This window comes from Mastigoproctus giganteus, chromosome 14, assembly GCF_048544385.1.
Source record: "Mastigoproctus giganteus isolate SK-2022 chromosome 14, ASM4854438v1, whole genome shotgun sequence".
In the NCBI taxonomy this organism is placed as follows: domain Eukaryota; kingdom Metazoa; phylum Arthropoda; class Arachnida; order Uropygi; family Thelyphonidae; genus Mastigoproctus; species Mastigoproctus giganteus.
Window position 1 is genome coordinate 113,772,078 of NC_143588.1, and position 24,133 is coordinate 113,796,210.

At 37.3% G+C, this 24,133-nt stretch overlaps 1 protein-coding gene across 1 annotated transcript; it reads left to right on the forward strand.

The window, feature by feature from the left end:
- The first annotated feature begins 442 nt into the window (after positions 1–442).
- On the forward strand, positions 443–23,807 carry LOC150075580 (uncharacterized). The gene is made up of 2 exons (XM_090388814.1): positions 443–615; positions 22,682–23,807. The coding sequence occupies exon 2, from the start codon at positions 22,957–22,959 to the stop codon at positions 23,560–23,562; it is 606 nt and encodes a 201-aa protein (XP_090244940.1). The 5' UTR covers positions 443–615; positions 22,682–22,956; the 3' UTR covers positions 23,563–23,807.
- The last annotated feature ends 326 nt before the right edge of the window (positions 23,808–24,133 follow it).

Here is a 24,133-nt window from a genome sequence, read left to right on the forward strand (position 1 = left end):
TTATTAAAGAAATCATTTCTCCCCATTTTTCATAACGACAAAGAACTGTAACAAAATACGTAATTTTACTGGAACTGGTGGAACTAGTACTGGAACTCTGTGGAACTAGTAATGAAGATTTAATTCCACTGAGGAAGAAAACCGTTTCCTGATTGGTAGATAATCGATGGCGCACAATACTTAAAAACCTTATTATTATTATATGAATAAAAGAGGGATCGAATTCACTTTTATCCATTATTTGCTATAATTAATTCATTTCTGCTATTTTATTATTGTCAACATTTTTAAAAATGCGTGCTTAAAATTGTATATGAAATCAGTATTAAGTTAGGTTTATGGAACTATATTATTGCGGAAGTATACATCATCATCACTGTTCAAAGTGACTTACGTTTGCTTGCTGCTAGCAAGCGAAATGTATTTTTCCAACTGGGTTGCAACGGAAATAGATTGCTTTGTAATTCTTGACACTGAATTCTCCATTTCTGAATACAATACGAGGTAGCATTTCTGTTAAGTGACAAGTTCTTTCGTTTATTCGCTCTTTTGAAGCTTCTGACAATCCTTTCGACACTTGCTATATCGCGATATTCGATTTTCTATTGAATGAAGGTAAGGGCTCAACAGATGTAATTGATATGATGGTCATTACTATGTACGTAACTGTAATCTGGCTGATTTAAATTTAAAAAAAAGTATTTATTTTAACAGTGCTATTTCAATTCTCCTTTATAAGAGTGGCACATTTGAATGAACATAATCTGGTGAGTATTGGCCTGGCACATCCAGGGTTCTGAGCTGGATATCATTTTTCTCTTGGTGATTCTCTTTTACTTTGACTCTCTCAGACGGTAACTCATTTTTTTTTTTTTTTGCTGGTGCTGCACAACGCTTCCTTGCGCCATATGGCTAAGAATAATAAAATAATAATATTTTACCGCTGGAAAGAAAACATGGGGTCAGGGTTATTGGAAATCATTAGGTTATCTATAACCATGGGATGGTTATATGCATAGGATGCATATAAATTATCAAATGACTCAGAAGCCTATGGCAGATATAAGCTAGTCTCTAATCAAAGGAGGTTAGGCAGGCGAAGGTAGATTACGAGAAATCTTTGGCAAAGGATGCTAATAAAAACAGCAATGATTTCTTTACTTGTATACACTGTAAAAGGAAGGGGATGAATCTGATTGGTCCACTTGATATCAATGGTTCAACTGTTGATGATCCTGCTCAGATAGCAAACAAACTGAATGAGTATTTTGCACCTACATTCACACGTGAGGAATTATTAAGGTTTGAAAATGGCAGGTTATCAAATTGTAGCAGGGTGCTTAATGATCTTGTAATAACTGAGAGCAAAGTGGAAGAGAAATTGTTGAAGTTAAACGTAAGAAAAGCACCTGGGGTGGATGGGATCTATCCAGTTATATTAAAGGAGGCGGCAAAGCAACTAAGCAAACCCTTAGCCATAATTATGAGAGCATCCTTGGACTCAGGGGAGGTTCCCACGGACTGGAGACGTGCAAATGTATCCCAAATTCACAAAGGGGGATCGAAGGGTGACACGAGTAATTACAGGCCAGTTAGTTTAACTTCTGTTCCGGGTAAAATAATGGAGTCATTGGTTAAAGATGCACTGCAGGATCATCCAGACAAGACTGCAGCAATAATTCAGACACAGCATGGGTTTGTTAAGGGAAAGTCTTGTCTCTCAAATTTGATAGGATACTATGATGCAGTCACAAAAGAACTGGATGCAAAAAACAATTTTGATGTCACATATTTGGATTTCAGGAAACATTTTGACACTTTTGCACATGGAAGACTATTGTACAAATTGTAGCAGAATGGTATTAAGGGTAAGTTGCTACAATGGATAAACGGATGATTGAGTGGGAGAAGACAGGGTGGTAATCAATGGGTGCTGCTCTTCTTGGACTAATGTTATTAGTGGAGTCCCACAGGGTTCGGTGTTGGGTCCACTGTTGTTTTGTATATTTATCAATGATATTGATGAAGGTATATCAGGCTTAATGTCGAAGTTTGCAGATGACACGAAGGTTGGCAGGGTTGTTAATGACAGTAATGGCAGTGTGCTACTGCAACAGGATCTAGAAAATTTGGGCAGATGGGCTAAGAAGTGGCAACTGAAGTTTAACCTTGACAAATGCAAAGTACTGCATATGGGTAGAAGTAACCCCAGAGAAATGTACCAACTGTGTGGTACTACACTTAAAGTGGTAGAAAATGAAAAAGACCAGGGAGTAATTGTGCAGTCAGATATGAATTTTCTGAGCAATGCAGACAGGCTGCCAGGGCAAGTCATGGGGTTTTGTCAATGATAAATAGAAATTTTTTCTAGCAGGGAAAAGGAGGTGAATGTCCATCTGTACACCGTGAGTACTGTGTACAGGTCTGGAGGCCTCATTTTAGGAAGGATGTAGATTTGCTTGAGCATGTACAGGGAAGGGCAACTAGATTGGTGAGGGGAATGAAGGGATCCTTTTACCAATAGAGGCTTAAGTTCTGCAAATTGCAGTGGCTGGAGACTAGGCACCTGTGCGGTGATATGATTGAGGTGTATAAGGCCTTGAATGGGTTGAGCACACTGAATTCTGATGTGATCCTTCCACTTGTTCAGATTACGAACCTAAGGGGGACAAATTCAAATTAAGAAAAGACAGATGTAGAATAGATGTGCGGAAATTTGCCTTTATCCAGTGGGTGGTTAATTGCTGGAACAAACTTCCACCTGTCGTTGTGGAAGTTGATGGATTAAATAAATTTAAGGAGGAACTGGACAAACATTTAGAGGGATTTGTTTTGTATTTTTTTTTTTTTTTTTTGCTGCATAAGTTCATACACTTGCTTTCTTGCATCATATGCCACTAATTCTACTACTACTTTTAAAAGTACTTCACCGAATTATAATTATTGCCTTGTTAAATATATTTTGGCATTTTAATTCCATCTAGCAAATAATTCTGTTAGAAATCGTAAGCATGACATGGTATATCATGACTCATTGGCGAAAGTTTTTTGTGATTCACGTGTGAGTCACGATTTTATGAATTCCGCGGCCAGTCGAAAATTATGTACAGTACTGTATATATATATGCTAGTCGTTAGTGTAACACTGGTATTACATTGTCACCATTAACGATATCGGTGAAAACTCAAAAATCAAAATCAATCGCTGTACGTTGTAATAAACGTTTTTCCTATTCCAGGGGCATCCGATCTGCGGGCCGCGTGCGACCCGCTGCCACGTAAGTATCCTTCGAATGTTAACGCGTCTACCTACTTTAAAACTAGCTGTCACAAAATGAAGTTAAACGTCAATTTTTGAAAATAACCGTTTTTAGTCATTTCAATTTTTTTTTTTTTTTTTTATATTGGCTTCTGTGTTTCTATGTTATCTTCCTCGCAGTTTAGCAATATTATATGCATATAATAGGAATGTTATTACTATTATGTAATAATTGGGGGATTTTTTTCGTATTTAATATTAAATGTAAAAAAGAAAATCTGTAAATGCAATTCTGATATCAGAAATTAAATTCTATTTTGAAAAATACATAAACTAATATTTTCTGGGGTCCTCTGCAATTTTAAAGCCTTGGTACAGTAGTTATGAACTGAACTGAAAATATGGCATTCTCTGAAAGTTTTGGTGAATATTTCACCAAAACTTTCAGAGAAGTAAATATTAATATGTAAGTAATTACAAACCTCTCTCTCTTGGCTGCCTTTGCTGATAGTTAAGGTGTCTATGGGACAGACTTGGATAGACTTGGATAAAAATGCAATTTGATAATTTTTTACATATTGTCCTTTAAAAAATTACAGTTATTGCACCAAAATTATCTGTACCTGGAAACTGCTACATAAAGTTGTCAGTGAGAAAAAATGGCAACTATGTTGAGTCTGACATTGAGATTTGTTCATTGTGGTGACAAAAGCTAAGAAATTGTCTTCTCTTCAAAGTAAGCAGAAAGTTAGTTTTACTGGGAGCTAAATCAATTCTCAAGATTTGAAAATCGATTGAAAATTTTTCTGTAAATTTTTTTCCCTTTCAGTTTTAATGTTAAATAAAACCTTTTGTAAAAGGAATCAGATTAATCTTTGAGTTATTCAAGTTCAGAGAGCATTCTGGTCAGAGGGACATAAGCAAATTGTTATATAGATCACTTCTCTAAACTCAGAAATGAAACTGCTGTACTTTGTACTGGAAAAAAAAAAAACTGTATATAGCAAAAATTTTAATACAGTATAAAAATCAATAGCATATACTGGAAGCTATCTTTAACATACCAATTTTTATTTAAAGTTACTAAATGAAAAAAATTTAACTAAATTAGTTTTTATACTAAATTAATAAAACAATATTTTAAAGTAAAAATTATAAAAAGTAAAAGAATATGGTAAGTAAACAAAATACTATACAAAGACATTCATTACGGTACATTCATCCCCATCACTGATCACGTGCTACAGCACATCATCACATTCACTCTTATCCAGTGCAGCAGGCAGCTATCACTTAGTATACATGGACTAGTTGTAGTTGTAGTCCCTTTATCCCTGCTCTTTTTGTTTACAATAACGTTAATATAAACTTAGCTAGATGAGCTCATGCTTGTAAATATATATATATCGTACAATTTTCAGAAAGCCAGTTCTCATAAGTCAGTTAATTTTGACTCTTGGTATAAGCGCCATACATCACTCAACGTGTTAAACAAAAAGATTCCCGCCAATTTCTCCCCCATTTGGAATTTAGCACGTATCAAGTTTCCACGTGCACTGAAATGCATTTCGGGAACCCAACCCGTATATAAGACAAGCGCGCTCTCTTCCCCCCCTCCACTATAGCTAACTGAAGACGAGGAAACTCGAAAGTCGCTCGTACGCGATTATTAGCTTATATATTTCCCTTTTTCTTTTTTCTTTCTCTTAATTTAATTTTATTAGGCAACCATGGAAGGTGCACTTTCCTTTCTTAAAAATTTTTCTACAGCCCATAACTTAATTTTAAAACCCATAATCCCTGTAAAGTATTAGAATCCTATAACCACTATATATGTGATAAAACCCTCCTCCAGCTAAGCGGATTACTATGAGGTGAGTGCTGAAAATTAAGCTAAGCTATACGTACGATCTAGTCAGTTAATTTTATAATTCCTTCCATATATATTTTTTTCAAATAATTAAGAATTTTTCCCCCAACGGAAAATCCAGTCCAGATTAACAAAAAGTCTGGATAATCAGGGCCTGGATTAACAGGGTTCTACTGTATACTGAAATATTATTACTATAAATATCACCAGAAAATAAAAATAAAAACATAAGTATAAAAAAAAACTAATTCTTACCCTGAATGCCAAAGCATGCCCCAAATAGTAAATTTAATTTCTTGTCATAGAGACTGGTAAATAAAGTAAGCAACACACAAGTCCAGTCTGAACAACAGAGTTTTGTAATGTTTAGTCTGATGGAGGAATAGCAGGTTGTCACAGGTTGGAGCTGATGTGCTTTACTGCTGTGACACCTAGTAAAAGATTACCAAATATTTTAGCTTAATGGAAACATATCTACATTCCATAGGTCTGGCCAATGCAAAAGGAACCTGGAAAATATTTTCTCCCCTTAAAAAGTTTCTAAATGTTAATTTATGTCTTTCAGGAAAATTCTGACTGATTCTAAATTCTTTTCTATATTCAGTGTCAACACACTGAACTATATTCAGTGTCAACAAACGGATTTTGATCTATTACTAAAGGATCACTGCTGGCCTGAGGGAGCCATTATTCGGCCTTTCTATGGACGCCCCCCTCTTCCTCGTACTGGGGCATCAGCCAGTGACTTAGCAATTGAAACTAGTCAACGGGAATGACATATCGAGCATTTTTCAGATATTCTGGAATCTCAACTGGGAAGAACTTCTATAAACGATTCATCTATCTCTTCATCCTACCAGAATTTGAATGACTCTAACTCTTGTGAAAATACCCTTCTGCCATGTCACTTGCCAACAATTAAACCAAATAACTTATGCCTTACTACAGCATCAAAAGATGCAATTACTGTATTCTATATGAACGCACGCAGTCTTGTAAAACATAATGATGAAATCCTCGCGCAACTGACATCATGGAATCTCCATCCAGACCTGATGGTTTTTACTGAGACCTGGTTCTCCCCTGAAGTTTCAGTCCGATTTCAAGACTATGCTCTCTTTCACAGTTGCAGATGTGATTCTAAAGGAGGTGGAGTTGCTATTTACGTTCACAATCATCTGCGATGCTCTGCCTTTCCTATCACAAATCTGCCTGATCAAGCTTGTGAAATCACTTTTTCCGCATTGCTTCTCTGGTGATTGGGTGTCTATACCGACCTCCCTCAGCTTCAGTCAACAGTTTCCTTGTAACTCTTGACAATATTCTATCTCACTTCACAAGCAAATCCCTTAGTCTTCTGCTGATGGGAGACTTTAATATTAACATACTTCAAAGCTCTTCCTCTCAAGTGCAAGACCTCCTAGATGTCATTTCTTCCAATGGTTTTTCTCTTCTGACTGACGGAATTATCCCGACTAGAATGGGAGAGTCCCACAATTCCCTTCTTGACTTCGCAATTGGGGAATGCTCACTAACCTATGCAGTACTGGATGCAACCATTTCTGATCATCGTCCCATCTTAATAGTATTTGAAAATGAAGAAATTGTGGAAGAGATCATGCACACTCACAGATCTGTGACTCCAGGCTCTCTCAATCAGCTCTGTTATGATCTCCAGCAGTCTTCGTGGGATGGAGTGGCTGCTACAGATGATCCTGAAATTGCGACGAACTTCTTCTTTGAGCATATCCTAAATAGTTACGAAAAATGCGCGTCATACATCAGGATCCCAGGGAATAAAAAGACCACTAGGCCAAGATGGAAATTATGTCCATTTATGTCAAACAAAATTTGTAACATGCTAAAGAAAAGGGACAAACTTGCAAGAATTGCTAGAGAAACAGGAAAGGAGGAGGATAAAAACAAATACACAACGTACAGAAACAAAGTCACTGACAGTATTAGGTCAGAGAAAAGGAAATATTATAGTTCCCAACTTAAAGGCGTCATCACAAGCAAGGAAAAGTGGGCAGTCTTGGACAAGCTACTACCTGGAAGAAAAACGAAACCACAGAGCTACGTTGGAGATGTAGTTGAGAACGAGGTACTCATTTCGGATGACCAGGAAAAAGCCGCAGCATTCCGTAATCACTTTATCTCAAGCGTGAATAACCTTTTTAAAGACGAAGTTGAGTCTAGAGATAATGCAACGAAAGAATCTGTCAAGCACTCAATGAGGAGCTCTTTTTTTCCTCGCTCCGCTCTCAGATCAAGAGATTTTAGAAGCAGGACATCAATTAAAAGAAAAGGGAGCCCCTGGCTTTGATGAAATATCTCCTGCTCTGCTGAAAAAGGTCCTTAACTCAATTCTAACACCACTGAAGTATATTTACAATCTTTCCGTTCAATCTGGTAAATTCCCGTCTCAATTCAAAAAAGCAGTCATTGTTCCTGTTCCTAAGGGGAAAAATTGTAACTCTATCAACAATTTTCGTCCAATAGCTCTACTCTCAGTTTTTGCAAAATTATTCGAAAAAATTCTTCACGGCAGACTCATGGGCTTCCTGGAAGTCAATCAGCTTATCCATCAACAACAGTACGCTTATCGTTCAAAACGATCCACTGACCTGGCAATTGTTGACTTCTGCTCCAGGATCACGGACTGTCTTGAAAAGGGTCACTATGCAATAGCACTGTTTCTAGACCTATCAAAAGCTTTTGACTGCATAAATCATAATATCCTACTCAACAAGCTCAACAATCTTGGCTTCAGAGGAAAAATTAACCTTCTCCTTGAAGACTACCTTAGTGATAGGCCATTTGTCGTTAAAACAAACCAGTCTTTTTCAGACATTTCTTATTTCTCTAGGGGAGTACCTCAAGGCTCACTTCTCGGACCGATCCTATTTGTTCTTTACATTAATGAATTTCTCTCTCATCTTCCATCTTCCCACCTAGTAGCGTATGCCGATGACATTTCCATTCTAATCACTGATAAAGACCCTAACCAACTTCAATGCAAGATCTCTGCCCTGCTCTCTGAAATGCATAGTTGGCTTCAAAAGAATCAGCTGATACTAAACCCAGAAAAATCCAAATATATGGTGTTTAGGACGAAAAATAAACCATTGAATATTGATTTCGAAATAACATACAAAGGAAAACAACTGGAAAGGGTGAATGATACCAAGTTTCTAGGAATCTGGCTAGATGACAAGCTGAGTTGGGATAAACAAATGATCACCTTAAGAAAGAAAACTTCGTCACTAGCAGGAATACTCGCCCGAGCCTCTGCCTGGGTACCTCCTTCCCTTCTCAGACTAGTATTCCTTTCCTTAATACAGCCTCACTTCACATATGGAATTATCTCATGGGGTACGACCAGTCAATATAACCTTAAGAGAATCAATTCAATTGTCAATCGATGTGTTCGCTCAATTTTGGGCCTTCCCTGGAATGCATCGGTGACTTCGAGATATAAGGAAGCGAGACTCTTAAGCATCTACCAACTGATACAAAAAGCTGAGGCGGTCTTTGTCTACAATGCTTTGAAGACACCGAACTTTCCTCCTCTCTTCAGATCCTTTTTTATAACAATAGAAGAAGAAGGAATAAGATATAATTTAAGAAATGAAGCGAACCTGAAGGTTCCGCTTTTCAGAAAAGCCATAGGCCAGAAAAATATAAAATACAGAGGCGCAAAAACCTGGAATAATCTTCCTGAAAACATCAAAAATGCCATTTCACTAAACAAGTTCAAGAAGCTCCTGACTGAACACATCACCAGGGAGGTCTGATCTAAATCACCTTCCACTCAACTCCTGAACTTCCACAATGCATACCAGTTTGGAAATTGTGTAAACAAGTTGAAGGAATAGCTGTCATAAATTGTAACATTCTATGCAATTATTTCATAATTTTTCTTTCATACTTGTTATTGTAAAAGTACTCACAATGTAATTATAAGTAACTACTGTTGTTAACCACGCGACATGTGTGGTTGGTTTACGTAGTCTCGGTAATGGAATGTAGAAACATGTCCGATTCATGATGTATCTGTTTTTATTGTTATCTTTTTCAAAGGGAACACCCCCTAAAAAGCCTCTGGCTTATGTGTTCTCCCTCCCTTCTTGCTGTTATTTCCCAACAATTGTAACACAAAATAGGGATAAATAAATTATCAAATAAATTATCAAAATTATCTTCAGTTTGTGTTTTACATGCATCAACATATTTTCTGATATGAGTAGTTTCTGATGGAGTCCTGGTATATTACTTACATAGTTGTGAGGTGATTCTACATTTTCTGTTTCATTCAACCAGTGGTGTATTCGGGCCAGAACACACCGGAATGACGTTCCAGTACTTTTTTCTAAATGTTTGTTGTTTATAAAACTACACGGTCCACCATTAGAATTGTGGAATCCAAATTTTTATGTCCGAACTTGGTTGCAGTCTCATCGTTCTGCTGTTGACCAACAAACAGCAGAACAATTTTTCTTTTCTGAATTTTTTTAAATTTTTTGCCTTTGTTTTTTACTTTGAAATTTTTATTTAATAGTTATAAATAAATACTGAACAAATATTCTAATATTTGACTTATTTATTATTGCAAATGAAAAAGGCGTAGGTAACTATTTGGATTTAATTGACGAGCGTTCCGGTACTATTTTTTTTTTAACAATACACCTCTGCATTCAGCACTCTTGAAATTTTCCACTTTTCTGCCCAAATTTAACAAATTTAACTTCCCACTATGAAAATCATTAATTATAACTGTGTGTATTATGTACATTAAAATATATAATTATAAGTTCATATTTTAATCATATGAACTTATAATACATTTACTGGCCAGAAAATTAGAAACCTGTTGCAGTTGGCATCGACAAGTTATTTAATGTGCATTCTGAAAATATATTGGTGCTGTGAATAAAGGGGTGGTTGAGGGGGAGAAGACAGAGAGTGGTAATCAATGGACACTGCTCATCGTGGACTAATTTTATTAGTGGAGTCCCTCAGGGCTCAGTGTTGGGTCCATTATTGTTTTCTGTATTTATAAATGATATTGATGATGGTATATCAAGCTTGATGTCCAAGTTTGCAGACGATACAAAGGTTGGCAGGGTTATCAAGGAAAGGTTGAGCAGATGGGCTGAGAGGTGGCAAATGAAGTTTAACATTGACAAATGTAAAGTACTACACATGGGAAACAGCAACCCCAGAGCAACGTATCAACTCTGTGGTACTACACTGACAGTGGTAGAGAATGAAAGGGACTTGGGGGTGGTTGTGCAGGCAGATATGAAGTTCTCTGAGCAGTACAGACGGGCTGCAAGAGTAGCTCATGGAGTATTGTTAATGATATACAGGAATTTTTCCAGCAGGGATAAGGAGGTGATTATTCCATTGTATAAGGCAATGGTCAGGCCACACCTAGAGTACTGTATACAGGTCTGGAGGCCTCATTTCAAGAAGGATGTAGAGCTGCTGGAACGAGTACAGAGAAGGGCAACAAGATTAGTGAATGGAACAAAGGGGTGCTCTTACGAAGAAAGGCTTAAGTTTTGCAAATTACAGTGTCTGGAGACTAGGCACCAGTGAGGTGATCTGATAGAGGTGTATAAAGCCTTGAATGGTTTAAGCATGCTCAATGCTGATGGGATTCTTCCTCTAGCTCAGAAAAATCACCTGAGAGGGCATAAATTCAAATTGAGGAAAGACAGATGTAGGATAGACTTGCGGAAATTTGCCTTTAGCCAGCGGGTGGTTGGTTGGTGGAACAGACTTCCATCCCTTGTAGTGGAGGTTGATAGCCTAAATAAGTTTAAGGCTCAGCTGGACAGGTATTTTGAACGAACAGAGGGGTGAAGTGGAAGTGGGTTTTTTTTTTTTTTTTTGGCTGATGCTGCATAAGCTTGCTTTCTTGCATCAAATGCCTCTACTAATGCTAATATGTTGTTACATCATATGATCATAAGTTCCTTAGTATCAGATAACATTCTTGGGGCTTCTTAGGCAATCCAGTTATGGGGAAGACAGGTGACTTTTCTGAGTTCCAGAAAGATGTTATCGTTTTAGCACATTTAGCAGGAACCATAATTAAGAAAACAAAGAAATCACTGGTGCATCGAAAACAGTCATCTCAAAAGTATACAATGGGTGGAAGATGAAAGGAGAATGCAGTTCTAAATGGAAGAAATGTGGCAGAAAGTGAATACTCTAAGAATGAGACTGCAGGAATCACAATAGAAGGTCCAGTACACAGCAAATGGCTAAAAAATTCAAGTAAAGAAAGACCCATTTCCAACCAAATTATGTGATAGAAATTGAAAAATTTAGCAATTGGTAGTCGTGAGGGAGTTTATTCTGTAAAAAAAACAAAAAAACAAAACACACAGTGCTATAGTCATAAAATTAGCAGAAGGTATACTCTATGAATGTTACAAAAAGTAGAGTATACTGTGCATATCAGGCTTATTAATCGAATTCCAGAGAGTATCAGCATGTACCTGTGTGTGTTTGTACATATAGGGTATCTCAAAAATACACGGCATAACTTCAGGAATGAGTTCCTCATGTGCAGACAATAAAAATATTTTATATCAACATAGTTCCAGAAATACTTGGTTTCCGAGTTTTGAAGGTCTGTCTATGGCACTTAACTGTTCACATCGCCTTATAGTAATTGTTCAAAATGTTCGCCTTCTGCCTGAATACAGGCCTCACATCGACGTCTCATAGACTCACGAAGACTATGCCAAATTCCTGGCATGTTTTGTATTGTCTCACAACCTGCCACAACTCGATTGCGGAAAGTTTCCACATCAGCTGCAGTTGGTGTTCTCGCAACACTCCAAATAGTCGAACGGTGAAAAGCCAGTTGCATTGCTATTGCATGTGCTGATTCCCGGAGTGGCATGCACAACATCCAAAATCTCCTCCTCTACTTCAGGAGTTGTAGATCTTGGTTGTCCTCTGTCGGCAGCACGAGGTGTAAAGGTCCCATGTTCACAAAGGCGGCGATGGATACCTTCAAACATTTTCCTGTCTGGACATCTTCATTCTGGGAACCTTTTGTGGTACAAACGACGAGCCTCCAGAACATTGCCGTCTGCCAAACCGTACATAAAGTGCATATCCACTTGCTCCTGATTTGAGTACATGGTCGGAATGGAAAACCACCAGATTCTGTCAATACCTTATGATGAAGGAAATCACCTGCAGCAGATAAGACATTCCGGTTAATAACTCGGGAACCAAGCATTTCCATAACTATGTTGATATAAAATATTTTTATTGTCTACATATGAGGAACTCATTCCTGAAGTTATGCCGTGTATTTTTGAGACACCCTGTATATATATATACATTAAAAATAATAAAACTAAGTATTGCCTAAGATTCAAATTCTAATAAATTTATTTTTTAATTTTCAGTAAATATTTTAATAATTGTTTTTTGAAGTATTTCAAAAACCAGAAAGTATACACTAGTCACCAAAAAAAAAAAAAAAAAATCCAGAGGATATATGCCATATGCCCTACACACACAACATTTGAGGTGCCTCCATAGCCAGGTGGGCAGGAGCAGCAGTGCATAGCACATGCTTCTTGATTAGACCAGAGTTCGAGCCTGTGACCACCAAATATGGAGGATGCGGAAAGGTCAGGGAATGACCACCGCATATCCCCGGAGCAATATGGCCTTAGTTGCTAATGCTCCTTTAAAAAAAAAAAAAAACCAAAACAACATTTGACTAGAGTGGTGTTGCCAAGACTGGACTGTAGAACAGTAGTAAAAGGTTGTGGTCTGGCGAGTCACAATTTGCAATTTTTTCCACCACTGTTAGTGTAGAAGCTTGGGAATCTCACAAAGCCATGTATCCAGATTGTCTCATGTTCGTCACTCAAGCAGCTGGTGGTGGTGTGGTAAGAGATACGTTTTGGATTGGGCCCACCCATAATGTTAAGTCTTTGTTACCTTACCTTGAATTAATGTATTTCTGTTGTCAGACCAACATCACCTTGCAGTGCTTTATTTTACCTGGATTCCAATGGATTCTTTTAAGATGACAATACAACTATCTGGCATGCAAAAATTGTATCTGATTGGTTTGAGAAACATTTCCATAAACTCCAACATTTATTTTGATTGCCTAATTCTCCAGATCTGAATCCAATTTGAGACTATCTGGGATATGTTGGAAAGGGCAATATGGCTTCTCAGTTCTCCAACCTACACATTACAGTAGCTGAAAAAACAGGTCACTGTAGCCAAGTGGTCAGACATGAGGGTGTGTAAGTATGTGTGCTTTGAGTGACTGGGGTTCAAGCTCATGATCTGCTAAATACAGTGCCGTTTCTTGTATTCTCTGATCATGTGGTCATTCCAGAGTATCCCAGGGGCTCATATCTGGTGAGTATGGACTTGGCACACCCAGGGTACTGAGCTGGATATCATCATTCTTCATTTTTGGTGATTCCTCCCCCCCTCTCTCTTTCTCTTTCAGGGTAACGCAGAAATTTTTTTTTTTTTATTTTTGTCTGGTACAGCATAAGCCTCTGGCTTCCTTGTACCATATGGCTATTAATAATAATAATTTATTTATTAACTATCAATAGTGAAATTATTCTAAGCATTTGCTATTCATTTTTTATTAACTATCCTGACGGAAGAATGGCAGATCGGCAGCTAGCTGTCTTCAGATAGGCATATTACGAAATCAACACCATGATGTGTATGGGTTGTAACTTGGACAGAAAGTCGCCCTACTAGATATTGAATAAAGGTTTCTAATTTTTTGGCTAGTGTATATAATTAGTTCATGTCCTTCTAGCCTTAGTCATCTAGAAAATATATGACCCAGATCAGCAGTTCTCACCCTTTAATACTTGTACAACCAAAACTAAAATTGAAAAATTTCGGTACCACTCATTAAAATATGTATTTGTATTATGAGGAAAAGTCAAGAAGATTCGTATAATAAGGCTGTTATAAATTATACATATTTTTATTTAATTTTTAATACAAAAATTTAACAAACTAAATAACAAATATTAAACAATACAAAATAATAAAATATTTGATTAACATGTTGATTTAATTGTAATCAATAACAATTAAGTGCAGTTGTTAATTGTATTTAATTGTTACAAAACAATTAAATCAAAAAACACATGATTTATGAACTCCTGTTAGATTGAAAAAAGATAGGTAAAACGTAATTATTACCTTTACAGGGGGAAATTTTTAATGTTTTATTTTTCATAAATTTAAAAAATTCAACCATCCATTATTCATGTACCATTAAATCTTTTTCCACGTACCACTAGTGGTATGCATACCACTGGTTGAGAAATGCTGACTTAAGACATATAACTAAAAGGTGAAATAAAGAGATGGGGAAAGCCTTCAGAATTATAGTGAGTAAATTATGCTATCTCTAAGGAGCTAGCAATTCTGACACAGTATTTTGTTAAAGGGTCCCAGAAAATAAATGTAAATCAGAATTAGATGTTTCTTAAGTAAAATTGTTGTGAATTGTCATTACTGAAAACTTATGGCAAGGTAAAAATATATGTATACAAGTGATACTAAAGCTTTTTGTTTTCCATCAATTTCATAGCACCAATATAGAATACATTTGGATCAAATTCCATGTATGTCCACCTACACACAAACGCAATTTGAAAACCACCACCAAGTATAGAATGCTTTCTGCATACAGCAAATCTTTAGTCCATATATTTACAATTTCTAAGATAATTTTTGTATGAGCTATATTTATAACTAGAATATACAAAGTAAAATAAACCAGTACAAACTACCAACGAGGAGGGGAATAAATCAGGATAAGGATGTTGCTGAATTAATACCTTCCGAAAAATAATTGAGATATCCCAATTAATAAAACAGAATGAGAAAGCCAATTGATACATATTTAGCAACACCCCTTTGATGTCAGGTGCGAGAGAGAGAGCGAGCGGCTTTATTGTCCTTCACGGCCATAAAGCCAGAGGTTTACAGCCTCCTGATACTTCCGGGATGCTCAAACAATTATTTTCAAAATGAAAAAGGGTAATTTTACAAATGAAAACATATTTCAATACAAAGGAGAGAACTTCTCATGAGAGTTGGGTCTAATCAAGCTGGCTTAACATCGAGATAAGAGCACCAGCTCAATGAGATAGGAGCAGATGCAATGTACACATCAGTCATTGCTGATTAGTCTAACTGCTAGTAATAATTTTTTTCCGGTAAGTCCGGTCAGCGGTGAACTTGTTCAGGTCGGCAGCAAGTGCCTCGGTTCGTTTGAGCATCTGCTGAGGGAGGAACCTGTCTGAAAGATGAAGTCATGCTGAACACGGGTAGAGCTTGGGATTGGCCCTAAGGGCAGCAGGGGGAATCCTCCAGCCGCAGGTATCCCAAAATGAAGGTATTGCAATTATGCCTGTTATCATCTTGACTGTTGCTAGGAGGTGTTGGCCATCGATTAAGGTGGGAAGCTGTGGAATCCTGAGAGAGTCGGCAAGCTGCGTGGTGCAAATCAGAGCTGGAAGGTTGTGCTTCCTGTTGGCCCACTTTAGGGGCCAGAATTCTGTGGCAAAGAGTGGTTTAGTATTAGTAACGGCCGCATGGTGCAAGAAAGCCTATGGCTTATGCTGCACCAGCGAAAAAAAATTATGAAAACAAAAAAAATAACTAAATAATAATAATTAATAAAAAAAAAAAAAAAAAAAGGAAATTAAACCTATCATCCTATGCGCTTCCCTTACCCAAAAGTACTATCCAGATGACCTTTGAATTTCCCCAAACTGTCGGCCTCTACCACCCATGAAGGCAACTTATTCCAGTAATTTATAACTGGCTGAATCAAAAAGTAACCAACGCCAAACGCATAATGACTAAAAAAGATGGAAATCTCGTCCCAACTAGGTCAATCATTTTAACCTTCAGTACCCCAGATTTGCCATCCTCAGTAAAAGCTGGCTATTTAAACTGCCGAATTCGGGCTTATATTCCTAATCCCATTCGTTGTTTTAAATGTCAAAAATATGGACATTCCCAACAAGCATGCAGAGGAGAAGCTATTTGTCCTATATGTGGTTCCAAGGAACATACACAAGCAGACTGTTCAGCATCAAGTCCCATTTGCCCCAACTGCAAAGAAAGTCACCCAGCATTTTCAAAATCCTGTGGAAAACAGGAAAAAAAATTCAAAAATATAAAATTGAACACAAAGTCACATACCCTGAGGCACGTAGACAGGTTATGTTGACCATGCCCAGTCGTTCATATGCATCTCACACTCGAAGCATTATTACAACAGCAGTACAAACAGATGTATCAATACCCCCCCAGCACATCTATGGCTAATTGGGTTAAAAATACATTATCAAATTCAGGAAAAGACACACAAACTAAAACCAGTGAATCGACCAACACTCCAATCAGCATCCCAACTGATACTCGGACACTCTCGCATGATAAAGAAAAATTAAAAACTACCAAAGAAAACAAGAAACCTGAATCATCCACCAATAGTATGGAAGTCGACGTACACTCAGATCTTGAAGAACCCATGCTAGAACTCCATGCAAATGACACTATGGATACTGGGCGCCCCAGCTTCCCAAAAAAAGACCGGAAAAAGTGCTCAAACAAAAAACAGTCTGATGAATCATCCTCAACTAAACCTAAATGAACCACAGTATCTTACAATGGAATTGCAGAGGTTTTTGTTGCAACACTGACGATATTAAATACCTAATTAACCGATTTTCTCCAGCTGCCTTCTGTCTACAGGAAACTTATCTGACCTCACAAATTTCTCCTTCGATAAAGAACTATTGCCTTTATCGAAGAGATCGAAATACCGCTAATGCTGCCCATGGTGGTGTAGCAATCCTAGTAAACTCGAAGATCCCAACTAGGCATATCACACTCCAAACTGAAATTGAAGCTGTTGCTGTTCGCATAACTCTCCATAATGCAATAACACTTGTCTCAGTCTACCTACCACCAAACCGTATTTACTCTTTAAAAGATCTTGAAGACCTCTTTATACAGATACCTTCACCTCTCTGTATATTAGGGGACTTTAACGGGCACCACCCATTATGGGGCTCTCCTAAATTGGATAGACGGGGCCGATTAATTGAAAGCTTTTTAGAGGCACTAAATTTCAGTATACTCAATACTGGTGCACCGACACATGTACAGCTCCCAGCAGGACACACTTCAGCAATAGATCTCTCGATTTGTTCACCAGTACTAGTCCCAACCATAGAGTGGTATGTAATAAATGATCCCATGGGCAGTGACCACTTCCCAATAGTATGCAACTTTCTGAAAGCAAAGACTCCATCAATTCAGCCCTGCAGAAAGTGGAAATTTGTCCGAGCAGACTGGGCAAAATTTCAATCATCAATCGATCTTGATGAAGAAAAAATCCGCCTCCAACATATTGATGAAGTGACAGAATACATCACGTCGCATCTTCTAAATGTGGCTAAGAACACAATACCACTATCAAATCCTCCGGGCCGAAAGCATCATAATTACTGGTGGAATGACAAATGCACCACAGCAAAGAGAGCAAAAAATAAAGCCTGGAATTTGTTTCGGCAATGTCCGAGCACAGTCAATCTCATTAATTACAAGAAATTAAGGGCAAAAGCACGCTTCATACAAAAGCAAGCAAAGAAAGAATCCTGGATCCGTTTTGCCTCAACTTTTCACAGAAATACTGATTCCAAAATAATATGGAAAAAAATTAGACAGCTGTCTGGTAAGTTTCCTACCATACCTTCTCCAATTCTCTCTTGGAATGGGAAAGATCTCTCTAATCCAGTAGATATAGCTAATGCTTTGGGCAATACTTTTGCCGAAATCTCAGCAGCAACAGCCTATCCTACCTCATTCCAAAGAATTAAAAACACTGAAGAAAAACATGGTATTCACTTCAAAACTGCCCGTCTTCTCCCATATAACAAACCTCTGCAATATTCTGAACTTTTACATGTCATTAAAACTGCCCGAAATGGTGCTGCCGGGCCAGATGGGATTTATTATGTCATGCTACAACATCTTGATGACGAAGCTTTGCGCTGCCTCCTGGTCTTTTACAATCGCATTTTTTTAGAAAATGTTTTTCCAGCTACTTGGCATCACTCTACAGTTTTGGCTTTCCTGAAACCTGGAAAAGATCCATCCAACCCCAATAGCTATAGACCCATATCTTTCTCAAGCTGCCTCAGCAAAATTCTTGAGAAAATTATCCACAGAAGACTCGTCTGGATTATTGAGTCGGAACAGCTAATGAGCCATAACCAATATGGCTTCCGTCAAAACAGGTCATGCTTAGATCTTATGGTCAAGGCTGAATTTGCCATACGTAATGCTTTTGTCAAACGTGAACATCTAGTAATGGTTTCAGTAGACATAGAGAAGGCTTTTAATACCACCTGGCGGTATGGTATACTTAGTGATCTTTACCTTCTCGGACTACGAGGCAACCTTCCTATATTTATTCAGAACTTCTTACATACTAGATCATTTCAAGTTCAATACCAACATGCCCTTTCCACAACTTTCATCCAGGAAGAAGGTGTTCCACAGGGATCAGTACTGAGTGCCACTCTTTTTGCTCTGAGAATAGATTCTATCACTAAGCAGCTTCCAAATACAGTTGAGACTTACCTTTATGCAGATGACCTTTCGATCTCCTGTCATTCTCAAAACATGAGGTCTATTGAAAGACAGCTTCAGATAGCACTTAATAAAATTCAACAATGGGCGAGCCTCAATGCCTATCAGCTCTCGCAGCAGAAAACCGTTGCCATCCACTTCTGTAGACAACGCAAACTTCATCCAGATCCTGAACTTCAAATTTCTAACATCGTTGTCCCAGTCACCAGCAACATCAGATTTCTTGGATTAATCCTTGACAACAAGTTAAATTTCCTAGATCATATTAAAAATGTACGGACCTCATGTCTAAAGAAGTTAAACATACTCAGAGCTTTATCTGCCCAAACGTGGGGTGCAGATCGTACCTCGCTTCTTCATTTATACAGGGCATTAATCAGATCCCGTCTTGATTATGGTGCTCCAATCTATGATTCTGCCAGAAAGAGCGCATTACGCTGGCTTGATCCAATTCAGCACAGTGCTTTGAGAATTGCAATTGGTGCATTCAGAACGTCGCCAGCACAGTCTCTACATTGATGCTCACGAGCCCCCACTAACTTTACGCAGGAAATCACTGTTACTCAAATATGCTGTCAAGATACAAAGTTGTGCCTCTCATCCCGTTCAGTCATACCTTTTCAACCCACCATTAGAAATCCTATACAGAAACAAACCTAGTATAGTAAAGCCAGCTGGTCTTTGCCTTCTTGAATTGGTGAAAGTTTGGAATATTTCCATCCATTCCGTAAAGCAGGTGGCAACTTATACTCAGCCACCATGGGCTCCTCCTCCTCTTCCAACCTGTGACACTTACCTCTGTCAATGGAGAAAGAATACTTTGCAAGCATCAAATGTCAACCAAATTCATGCAGTTCACACTCAAAGATATACTGATTTCTCCCCAATTTATACAGATGGCTCTAAATCTAATTCAAATGTTGGAGCAGCTGCAGTGTTTCCGAATACAACTGTATCAGTTTCCCTTCCATCAGAATTTAGTATATTTTCTGCTGAATTATATGCAATTAAACTAGCTTTAGAAAATCTCTGTTCTGACAGTTCCTTCAAATCAGTTATTTACACTGATTCCCTCAGCTCAATCATGTCATTATGTAATTCCTCAGATGAAGTCCACCCTATTCTTAATGAAATCAGAAGCTTATTACTGCAAATTAAAGAACGCAACCAACTGGTCACTTTTTGCTGGATTCCATCCCATTATGGTATTTTAGGCAATGAACTGGCCGATAAAGCTGCAAAAAATCCAACTACTTTTGATTTAACCAATATCCCTGTTCCAGCATCAGATTATGCACTAACTGTTCATGCTGCTTGCCTATCACAATGGACAGCACTCTGGCAGTCTCAGACTAATAATAAACTCTTTCAGTTTAAACATGATCCAAAAATCTGGCGCTCCAGTATCCGTACATCGAGACAAGAAGAAGTAGTCCTTTCAAGGGCAAGAATAGGACATACCTATCTGACCCACCTTCATTTACTCACAGGAGATGATCCACCACAATGTACACATTGTTCTAATAATTTGACTGTAAAACATATTCTTATTGGCTGCCCCTATTATAAACAAGCCAGAACTTCATCCTTGATCTCACTGGTTAATCTCCATAAACCAATAACTCTTGAAAATCTCATTGGTGATAAGGCAAATATTTCTGAATTTTTTGACTTTCTCAGGCAAACTGGGCTTTTCAATTATTTCTGATTTCAGATTTTCTTTTGATTTAGGGAAAACTCATGTTTTAATATAATAAGTGAATAGGCACATTATAGCCTTAGCAGCTTATGTGCCATTAAGCCTCCAGAACAACAACAACAATAACTCGCTGGCTAAAATAAAACTTCCTGCAGTCCAATCTAAACATTCCCCCCCCCGTAACTCGAATTTATGTCCCCTAGTTCTAGCATCATTTATAATCTTGAAAATTTTGACCTCATTCATTTTACTGATGCCTCTCAGAGCCTTAAATACCTCAATCAAATCTCCTCTAAGGTGTCTAGTTTCCAAACTCTGCAACCCACATTCGAAGTCTTTCTTCATAAGGACGCCCTTTTGCTGATCTCACCAGGCAAGTTACCCTTCTTTGCACCCTTTCAAGAAGCTCGATGTCTTTCTTTAGGTGCGGTGTCCATACTTGAACACAGTATTCCAAGTGTGGTCTAACATAAGCCTTATATAATGGGATTATCACGTCCCTATCTCTACTTGCAAAAGTTCGATAGATCATCTATCGATGATCTATCGAACGATAAGACACCATGGGCCTTCCTTGCAACCTGTTTACAATGCTCAGAGAATTTCATGTCTGACCGTATCGTAACACCCCAGTCCCTTTCCTCCAGTACTGGGTTTAGTTGAACTCCTCCAAGTGAATAAGTTTTTTTGGGATTACTGTTTCCCAGGTGTAATACCTTACACTTTGTTGGATTAAAGCAAAGCTGCCATTTTTTGACCATTCCTGAAGTCTATCTAGGTCTCTCTGAAGAAGCTCAGCTTGACAGTGATCATTAACTACTCTACCAATTTTAACATCATCTGCAAATTTAGACATCACGCCCTCTATCCCTTCATCAATGTCGTTTATGAGAATTAAAAACAACAGTGGTCCTAATACTTTATTGATGGTGCCGCTGATGCCTAAATTTCAGCAGCATAGAGTAAAAGTAGAAAGATGTTGAGGAGAATTAAATGTAAAAAGAAGTCGGTGATATGTAGGAAATGTTGTTTTGCTATCCACCGGAGTCTTGAAGCATGTGTGAGGACAATGCCTAGGTCACAATGGCTGGACACAATTGGGATGAGAGTGTTGCTGACTGAAGGCTGGAGAGATGGAGGAGTTTGCTTCAGTTAATACACCATGAATTCGGACTTAACAAGATTGATCTTGAGCCCAAACTGCCAGAGGTAAGATGTAAATGGAAGTCAACTCTAACAGTGTGACCATTAGCGAAACAGAAGTACTTAAAAAAAAATATAGACTGACCATTGTGTCCCACCTCTTCAAAGGGCCACAAGGCTAATAATGGCCATGGAATCATTTCCTTTCAAACATTAAACAAATCCATGCATTGAGACCTGACATACACACTAATAAACTCGCCAGTGCAATAGATTTCAATACTGGTGGCCTATAATTGCAGTAAAAAATCAGACAACAGCCCAGATCACCTAGAAGAAAATGTCAAACCACTGACAAAGAATACAGGTAAATAAGAATATATATATAAAAAAAAAAAAACCATCAGAAATTGAACTGTAGATAGCAGTATGAGCAGTGCATTAGCATCTCAACTGATTACTATGTCTTCTTCTCTTGGATTTCTCTGTTGTATCAATGGGTATCCTCGACCTAACTTTTTTTTATGTTTTCATTTTCATTACTATATAATACACACAAAAAAAAACCCTAATTAAATGAGTAACAAAGAAGATAAAAATGATGCAAAATAAGCAAGCTTATGTAGCACAGTCCAAAAAATTAATCTTATTTTATATATATATATTTTTTTTTTTTTTTTTTTTTTTTGTTTGTGACAACACTTCCTATATCACCCATCTATCCCCCTCTTGGCAGTTTGCCTTGTTCTTCCTAAGATTTATTCAAACTATCCACTTCTGCAATGCCAGATGGAAGTTTGTTCCAGCAATCATCCTTCCCCAATTTCAATTCATGTGTTCCCTCTTGGGCAGTCTGTGCAAGAGGCAGAATGCCATTGGAATTGAGCTTACTTTTATTATCTTTCATTTTATTTTTGTTATTTATTTTATTATTTGTTTAATTAGCTTTTCTGTGTATAGGCTGTATTATATATATATATTTTTTTTTTCTTTCCAGATTTGGCAAGAAATCATCAATCGATTAATTAATGAAAATGATTAACAGAACAGTAGCATGAAGGATATCTACCTGCTAGTATATTGAATAAGAGAATAAACTTTGGATCAGTGATATAAAAGTATCCTGAAACTTAGAGGGAAGCTGTTTTTCAAGAAAATCTGCCCCAAACAAGAGTGCTATAAGAACCTTTACTGGCACAGTTTTAAGTTAACAGAACAGCAGTGCAGAGCATAATTTTCAAAGGATCAAGTTATTTCAGAAGGTATTTACATATGGAGAAACCTACAAATTTTGGAAGTGGTGGAAAAATCTATTTATATCCTCACATTAAAGCTGGTTGGGTTGTTCGCAGAGATAAAGAGAGAGAGAAGAAACACTTTTGTTGTGAAATATGTGGGAAGGTGTTTTCACTGTCAGGTAATCTGACACAACATTTATTGGTTCACACCCAGGAAAAACGTTTCATTTGTGAAACATGTGGCAAAACCTTTTCCCGTTCAACTCATCTGAAACAACACTTATTGGTTCATACACAAGAGAAACGCTTCTCTTGCAAGATATGTGGCAAAGCATTTTCCAACTCGCATAATAAGAAACAGCACTTGTTGGTTCATACTCGGGTGAAATCTTTCGTTTGTGAAAAATGTGGGAAACCTTTTGCCAGTTCAGGTAATCTGAAACAACATTATTTAGTTCACTCCCAGGAGAAATGTTTCTCTTGTGAAATATGTAAAAAGGAATTTTCACATGCTAGTAATATGAAACAACATTTAGCAGTTCACATTCCAGAAAAACAAAAGTTTAGTTGTGAAGTATGTGGCAAGATATTTTCCTACTTGCGTGGTCTCAAAAGACATTCATTAATTCACCCAAAATGAGAAGCCTGTTGCTTGCAAAATATGGGAATAAGCATTTTTTACATTCATGTAGTCTTGAGAAATGTTCAGTGGGATGAGAAACCTTTCATTTGTAAAATGTATTGACGCTTCAACATCACACCATCTACTTGGTCCACAAACAATACCCAGTCTACAAAGACAGTATTGTTTTGAGGAACGGTTGTATAAGAAAGAACCTTGTGTCAAAAAATTTTACCAAAAATTGTTTCAGTACAGGAAAAAAACTTGACATGCAGAATCTGAGATATCTAAATAACATTGCATAAAATGCAAAATATTACACTTAACATCAGAATATTTAGAAATTTTTAGTTTGTGATGTATATATGTGGGAAGTTATTAATTTCTTTCCATTATGATAATTTCTTATTAGCCTCTATCAAATTAGTTTCCCAAGAAATAGCCACATATGGGGTTAACATATTCCAGTAATAAGAAAAGAGGGTAGGTTTTTTTAATAGTATATTTATCGAATCTTTACACACTTCTTTCCCAGTTATATTCATAAAATGTTAAGGTTTATAATAATTTAATATCTTTCAAAATGCTA